General features: G+C 46.4%; 4 protein-coding genes across 4 annotated transcripts; 2 read left to right on the top strand and 2 right to left on the bottom strand.

Moving 5' to 3' along the window:
- Positions 1–482: 482 nt before the first annotated feature.
- On the bottom strand, positions 483–1,280 carry SARC_11581 (hypothetical protein; the record flags this gene model as incomplete). Its single annotated transcript, XM_014294333.1, has 1 exon — positions 483–1,280. One exon carries the CDS (start codon positions 1,278–1,280, stop codon positions 483–485), a length of 798 nt encoding a protein of 265 aa, XP_014149808.1.
- Positions 1,281–2,077: 797 nt separating this feature from the next.
- Positions 2,078–2,281, bottom strand: SARC_11580 (hypothetical protein; the record flags this gene model as incomplete). The annotated part of the gene is made up of 1 exon (XM_014294332.1): positions 2,078–2,281. The coding sequence occupies one exon, from the start codon at positions 2,279–2,281 to the stop codon at positions 2,078–2,080; it is 204 nt and encodes a 67-aa protein (XP_014149807.1).
- A 1,835-nt stretch (positions 2,282–4,116) lies between these two features.
- SARC_11579 (hypothetical protein) lies at positions 4,117–4,960 on the top strand (the record flags this gene model as incomplete). The annotated part of the gene is made up of 2 exons (XM_014294331.1): positions 4,117–4,303; positions 4,452–4,960. The coding sequence occupies 2 exons, from the start codon at positions 4,117–4,119 to the stop codon at positions 4,958–4,960; spliced, it is 696 nt and encodes a 231-aa protein (XP_014149806.1).
- A 1,830-nt stretch (positions 4,961–6,790) lies between these two features.
- Positions 6,791–8,213, top strand: SARC_11578 (hypothetical protein; the record flags this gene model as incomplete). The annotated part of the gene is made up of 2 exons (XM_014294330.1): positions 6,791–7,316; positions 7,352–8,213. Coding segments are annotated over 2 exons (1,388 nt in total), but the record flags the coding sequence as incomplete, so codon positions are not given.
- Between the last annotated feature and the right edge of the window lie 21 nt (positions 8,214–8,234).

Below are 8,234 nucleotides of genomic sequence, written 5' to 3'. Positions count from 1 at the left end.
CCCCCCCCCCCCCGACGCCCGTGTTGGTTGATCTAATTGTAGTTGTCTGTGCTGCCCCCGATGGCTGCAGTCCGTTTCCTCCTCTATGGATCGTCTGTACCTCTTGTGGTGCTCTCGTCTGATCGCCTGGGCGCACCCGATTGCCCGTTGTATCGGAGTGGATATGACATTGTGGGATATGTCGTAAATCCGGAGGTGCCTGTGCCTGACATCCGGCGCACACTGTGACAAGTGACGGTACCTGTGGTCTATGTTGCCAATTCTGTTGTTGTCGTTGGGCCGTCTGCGGATTGTGGCCCCTCACCCCCATGCGGACGTCGATTCGCTAGTCGAGCCGTTGTGCGGAGCTGTGCTTCTTGTATATCCGGATTTAGTAGTTGCCGTAACATCTTAGCGTGGAAGGCTTGGCGATCTGCCGAAATACTCTCTGGCGTCGGCAACGATACCGACACCCGCGGCTTCGTTTGTGGTGTGCCGCAGTGCTACTTACTAGGCGATGGTGTCAGCGTCTGCGTGATAGGTGATTCATTCAGGGCCTCACGTACAAACTGTATATTCTGTCGCTGCGTCTGAAATGAGCCTCCCAAACGTGCCCGTCGGCTCGTCAAGGCTTCCTGACCATGAGGATCTCCTGCTGCTCGTGGCTGTCCAGGAATAAATTCCGGAAAATGTGGGATTTCCTTCGGAGAAGTTGATGGCTCATTATCCGAGACTACTATAGGAGACTGATATCCTATCCCCGGACGCTCAGCTCCTTGGCCTGCGATCGTAAATGATAAAGTCTCATCTTCCGACGATTCCCTTGGTTGCAGCTGGTTCAACCGTTGTTCATACTTCTCTAGTAGCTCCCGTTGCTGCCTCATCAACTGTTGGGCTGTTGACTGTCGATCTTTATCTTGCTTCGACTGTTGACGACATTGTTTCGGTCGTTTCAGTGGGCGTGCCTTCATAGTTGTCCGGCGATCGATTTCCTGACTTGCCTCCCTGAGTCTGCTGCTCGGTGTCTCCTCTTGTACCAGTCCGTCCTGTGGTGATACAGGTGAGGTGTTCGGCTGTTGCTGACTCGACAGAAACGCCTGTCGTAGGATCTCCTTATTTGCGTGGAATGCTGCGTCTGTCCGTGTACCCGATCTCCCCTTCACGATAGATGATTCGAATTCCTCGTGGAGTGCACCTTGGCTTGATTCCGGGCGCTTAGCACGACATGGTTCCAAGTCCTTACGTCCCCTAGATTCTGGTGCCAGCTGCTTTTGACGTCTACTTTGACGAAGTGATGGCATATTCGGTACTTGTATCTCTTGATCCTGTAAAATTCTGACCCTTCCCCCTGTCAACGTCCAGATTTTATATCCATAGTTCGCACATTTTCATACGTCTTACCACGTTTCTAGTTACTGTCGCCCTTAACCATATGACTCAGGTTGTTCTTTGTTGGTCCCGACCTTGATCTACTATTCACGTCTTACTCCTCGTATCTCGTGTTTACTCTCGGCCGCGATCCTTACTCTCATGTCGCGTGCCGACTCTCATCATCACTCTCGTAATTACTTGCACCTACTCCCTGACCAACTCTATTTTACTCTTGCCGTTCTCATCCGACACCACTTCCTCCGCTACTCACCGTTAAGCTACCTGCTTCTCCCTGATGCTGTCCTCTTCACCTGGTACTATGTACTATCTTTCATGTCGATACCTCATGTCGATACACACCATCTGTGATATTGTTTCGTATGGACCGCTCCTCAAGTATATACCGTAGTCCCTTTGCTGGCAACCCTTCTTCTCGAATTATACGCTACTACTACTGCTTCCTTAACGCATATGGTGTTTTTGCCCTGGTGTGTTGTCTCCATGTGCGTGCTGTTCCTAAGTAACCACCTTTCATGTGCCTCTATCTTAGCGTGCACACACCTATCACCCTTAAATATGTAGAGTCTAGATTCTCCTCTTAACACCTTATTCTAAGCATTGTTAGTCATACTGTTCCATATTCTATAATACCTATACTCTGCTTGTCTATCCATGTCTTGTCTATTTCACCAGACACTCTCTATTGTCTGATGTCCTAACCTACTGCTCATGTGTTCGAAGTTATCAGAGACTTACCAGCCTTAACACTTCTTCTTACCTTATCATAATCCGCTTTGTCGGGGTCTATGATCCCCGCCTTTGGATTATCCAACTTCCTCTGATTGTCTACCTTCGGGCTGTCGTCCTTGACACCTATGCTTGATGTCTCGTCGGTATTGTTTACCCTGTCTGGAGAATATCGCTGTTTCATGTACCGAGCCCTCTCTGGTATCCGCCTCTGCTGCTCATCCTCTAATGGTTCATCGTCCTCATAACTTAATCATTGTCTTTGGAAAATCCTTTGTATCTGTATCAACCTTCGGCGTATTGCCTGGTTTATATTTTGGTTTCGAGGTCCTCCATGCTCCCTTATTGGACCCGTCACATCTCTTATCCTCTGCGACTCTCTCTCTTCTACATCGTCATCACTACTGTTTGATAATAATGATGATATACTTGCCTCACTGCTGTATACTCCGCTATCCACCGATTCTCGGCTTATATCAACTCCGTGTCCTTTCATTATCGCCATGGGTGGGTTGTAGTAAGAAAGTCCCTGATAGGATTTATTTAGGATTAGGGGTTATTTGATATTTGGGTTTTATTAGAGACTACATTTTGAACTGGGTTTATCCAATCAGGTTAAAACTGATTAAAGGAAAACACATGACCAAAATGATAGTCACAGGATTTAGTTCAAGAAATGAACAACGTCTCCCCTTGTACGAGGGGAATACGTTGAGATAGAGTTATCCTCGACTACTTACTACATTTTCAACTGACTTAGATGTTGTACATTAATTGAACTATTCCTGAATAGGGGACAAAGTTAGTAGGGACTATAGGATCCCGTGTAAAAGTATAATATTTTTGTACACAACACAAAGAAGAGAGAGATGTCTCATGACATCAGAAACGGAAAGGACGGCCGTCAACATAGAGCAACCGTTAGTAGATGACACAGATAATGGCTTTATTAGGAGTCATACTAGTGATAGCATGCCAGCACTTCTACCAAACAACAGTAGTGCGTTTGAGGCGGAGACGAATAGAGAGACCTCAGAAATCCAGAGACAAGCCAGACGCATGGGACGATACAATCGTAGACTCCGGACGCACACTCGTCAACAAGTAGACCGCTTGAATGAGAGAATAGAGCGGATAGAGATTAGCGACGGAGTTATTAGCAGACAAAGGAAACTATGTATTGTCACAGAAGATGTTACGGTAGCCAACCGAACCGGAGGAAGTGATATATTAGAACAAACCCAAAGAGTGTGTACCTTTACATCGACATGGACACTCTGAACTACACCACATCAATAAACATCCGCACCGTTATGGGCACCAACACCTTCGCCAGAGCCGAGCCACACCAGGAAGGTTGAAGAGGACAAGGAAGAAGGATGGCAGATTACAGAAGACGAAGTGGAACACAGATAAGGGATAACAAAGATAAGTGTAAAAGTTGGAAGATCACCAAGACAACAAGGAATGTGGACGTACACGTCAATCAGGTACGTAAGAAACCGTCAAATAGGGATATATATGTAAGATGCGCCATGTATAGTACTCAAGTAACCTGGTGAAATAAGAAATAGTGGTCAGACATAATCGGAGTGGCAGTATGACATGGGTAAGAATTCACGGTAACATATATTCGTGCAAAGACGGTAACACGGATAGATGTGCATTGCAGCAAGTGTTAAACAGACAGGAAGTAAGTTGCACACACAGTAAGTACATACACCAATATAGAGCACAATAATGTGAAATAAGTTAGTACCAGAAGTGATGAACATGCAAGCAAGTGACATCAATGTGTGCGTGAACACGAAGCAATGGCAATGTGTGTGTGCGTTCAATATGGGTGTGCGCCGTCCAAGCGAGTTAGAAGAGACAAGTGCTTGCGTAAGCCCGGGATCCCAGACGAGAACGACGGGTGATATTGGCGGACAAACTGATTAGCTATGAGAGGTTAGAGGCGACAATCGTTGGGGGATTAGATGAGCTTTGAAAGGAGTGAAGAACACGTGCTTAGATGAGATGGAAGACGAATGTTGGGAGCAAAGAGTTACCGAGAGAGCAGTGGCACGTGAGCCAAGAGCAGGGGTCAGTTGGAAGAGTAAAAGAGCAACCACAACGAGACCCGGGATTAGCTTAAGGCACGATTGCCTATGCAGGGACAACGCCGATGCGTCGACACAACGAAATAGAGCAAGACGTAGACGATGTATGTACCGTCAACGGGGCTTCAGGTTATTCTAAACGCGATGACATGACTAAGCAGTGGACTACATAAGGCGGAAGAGAGGCAAAGATAACGTCACATCGTTTATTAATCGACAGACATAACTCAGGGCCACCATGACCAACATTAGACAGAGTCGACGACAACAATATCTGTCGCCAGAACAACGCGATTTACGATCGACGTTTACAACGCCTACAACGGGCGAAATCCCCGTCACCGAACAGTATCGAGTTCCGCATCAGAGGTGCGGACCAGACTCGTCACGGGGTAGGGTATACGTCGTCGGATCAGGAGGAGGATGATACACGACAGGAACCGTTATCGCTCCAGAGCTTTGCACAAGAACAACAACGAGCTACGCAGAACCCACACGGCAGGGAAGCGCTAGACATCCACCGAGATAATATGGAGACGTCTCTCCAGGCACAACGTCAGGGACAACAATTCGTGCAGAATGCTATGGGCGATAGTCTGATGGCACGTCGAATGCTCGAACGCACTCCGTCGTCTAGCTCAACAGATCACACCTCCTACTCCGGACAGTATAGTGGCTTACCGCCAGGCCTTGCATGCCCGGAGAAGAGCTATGTAGTGCAGTGGAGAAGAACGATTTGTGGTCAGAATACAAGTACTTAGATTTATTTGATTATTTTAGGTTTATTACAAGTTTTACAGTTTATCAGAATAATCTGATAAACTGAGTTTTAGGGTTTTGCTGGTTTTACAGCACATGACTAATGACTCATTTTAAGAGTCAGTCATTTTAGGATTACTGTTTATAATTATTAATAAATGAACAACGTCCCCCTCCCTGGGGAGGGAGAACGTTGAGATACAGTTATCTAGCGTATACTTACTACATTTTTAACTTACCATAGAAGTTGTTAGTTTATTAGTAATTACAGGGAAAGCTACAGAATAAGAACTAGTCAGTAGCTGGCACATATTTTTTGTTATAAGTATAACAATTGAAAGACGATACGCACAAAGAATGTCGCATCAAAAGGAACGATTTAGATTATCCGGTCGTTGTACTAACGACGTTTGGACAACGAGCATGAAGGAAGAGTCTACTAATACGGGTTAAACCGATGAGCGAACATTCCAATCAAGTAGAACATTAGCCAGGGTCAACAAGGAAGGTCTCAAGACGATCAAATGACGAAATCAGAGAATCAGCCAGAATCCACAGATAAGTAGTCATGTGTGAGTACAGGTAGGAAGGTTGTTTTCAGTGTGAGACAAGTACAAATCGAATTGCAAGTTAATGAGTTTAAATTATATTTAAGAAGTTGTTAAAAGAAAAGAAGAAGTTCTTTAGGATCCACAGTAGTAGAGATGGGAGATGTACATGGTTAGTGCCGACTCGGTTAATACTATGACGCAAAGAATCAGCGGCATACTATATTATTTTACAAAGTTTTAAGAATGGGAAAGGTAAAAGACACAACGATAAATATATATTAGGCAACACGTCAAAAGACTGCATAACGTGTCCTAAGGATGTGAGCAGACCAATGATTTAAGTAATAGGAAATGGAATGGCAAGACATGTGCATCTAATGGCATCTACACGCAACTAAGTAGGAGTTAGGATTCTAAAAGGGTTATTTATTGGGATTATGACTTATAAACGAATAGACCGGAGTGTTTATTTAGAATAGTTTACTTAAGATTTGGCTACGATAAGTACCGACGAAGTAAAGAAGAGATAACTATCCAGGTGAAGCCAACTACGACCAGAATTGCACATAGGGTGAATTAGATAAAATAGGTCGACGAAGGAGGATATAAGGAAGCACACAGAGACATAAGTAAGCATCTGTGAGTTATTAGGAGCATATAAGGGTGGGGGCGTACATAACACGAACGATGTAAGTAAATACATGGTTAAATTGTGAAAATGATATGCGAACACACTCAAATCACTAGAACTTCCAAATAAATCAGGTCAACGGAGAGGCTCAACAGTATGCACAGAAGGTGTGGTTGACGGCAGCTTAGTTTAGGAGTGCAATAACGAGCAATCGTTCTTAGATCGAGAAACATATTCCAACAACCGCAACAGCACATGACAAGGACATCACGGGTAAGAAGAGTAAACAGGAGCGATAGGGGAAGTTCCCAACAGGGTCCTGCGAATAGGCCGTCATTAGGTCGGAGCAGGAGCAGGCGAGGAGTAGACCAAGAAGTTGCTCCGACTATTGAAGCACCCAACCACATATTATTGTGGGATGGAGAGTAAGACAGCAGGTAGTGTTAGAGTAGATAGACTATCCACACTACTGATGTTGGTGAAGGAAATATAACAGTCACGAGGGAACCCACGAGCTCCTCGGAGATCGATGTCGAGACGTTATGTGTTTGAAGGATGAAATTTAGTAGAAAATGTATATTTATATTCAGTACTCTATCAGTTCATTCGCACACATTTCTAGTTCTCCATTGACAAACAACTCACCAACCATGTCCTACCCCCGCCAAAGTCGTAGACAGCAACTCTTGAATCCTGAGCGCCGCAAGGAAGATGATATCGACCGACGTGGAACTAAACGCCGTCAGTCCCATACGGAACGCTCCGCTCCGCACTCAGGTCAGGCTCTGGAGGGGCAACAACAGACACATCTTGGGGCTCCACACCCTGTTTCCGCGGACGACAAGCAGCCACCAACAGCAAACAAAGATGGACCTGTACAGTCTGACGAGGATGTCATATTCGAGGGTGAGACCAAGGAAGTGCCCGACCTGCGTGTAGACAGCAGTCAGACTTTTATTGGTGAACAGGTAGCCAGTAAAGGTTTGTCCTTTCGTTCGTCTCCGGGTACTCCAGGGGCCTTATCCCCCAGTAATGACCAACCACGCCTCCCACCTAACAAGCGGAGGCATCACCGGCGCCGTACCAACAACAAGGAAACGGCACGGGAACAATCGTCAGAAGCTCACGGAGCTGATGGCACACAGCAGTCTCTATCTTGGAAAAATACGAACAGAGGTTGCAGCGCATAAACGCCGGACGAACTACAATAGGGCCGGCCGCTAAGGGGAGATCTTCTGACGCACACGAACGGGTAGAGGCAGTACCAGAGGACGAAGACAACCCTACCTTCCGAATCCAAGGCTGTAAGCGTCCGTACCATGGACTCGGGTACAAATCTCCAGGGTCAGAAGACCGTTCAACCGAGGAGGAGGATACTCTGTCTGCCAGTGAGAACACACCAACTTTTCAAGAGTTCGCACACGAACAAGTATTAGCCAGACAGAACCCTCATGGTAAGGAGGCGGTGAAGAATAGACAGGATCGATTAAGTACGAACCTGCGCCAACAACAGCAACGCCAGTGGGGCGAGAAAGAAGCGCCCAGTGAATATGTACAGACACCTAAACGGCAAGAGAAGGAGACACCACTGCCTCCACCTACACCGGCTAGTATCGAGAAAAGCCGGCAGGCGCTACACGCACGGATACTACAATTAAGTGACGAGCTATGCCAAGCAATCGAGGAGAAAAACACGACTCGAGCTGAAGCTCTTCGGGGTGTAATTGAGACACTTCGAGCTACATTAGAGTCCCTACCAGTAGAGAAGCGTCCCGTACCTTCACCACGTACGTGGCCTGATTGGCCGTCGAACAGATACTACCTACATGATATTATGGAACGGGACACAAGAGGGGCTCTCCTCGAGGCGTTCAAGAACGCACAAATCGCAGGGTTGGACGAGAGTTGGAACCTTACATGGTTTCATAAGGTACTATCTTACTTCAAGGCGGAGAAGTCAACACTGGACTACATCCGCGACAATTCTGAACGGTTGAAGACATGGACACCTCAGCTACAGATCGAACAGATCTGTTCGCACGAAACACAAGCCACTGTCGACCAAGGGCCAAAGTCGGACCATGCACACTCCTC

The sequence above is a fragment of the Sphaeroforma arctica genome (genome assembly GCF_001186125.1).
Source record: "Sphaeroforma arctica JP610 unplaced genomic scaffold supercont1.1767, whole genome shotgun sequence".
Classification (NCBI taxonomy): Eukaryota; class Ichthyosporea; order Ichthyophonida; genus Sphaeroforma; species Sphaeroforma arctica.
Note: the sequence above shows the minus strand (reverse complement) of the source record. Positions and strands in the feature narration are given on the sequence as shown.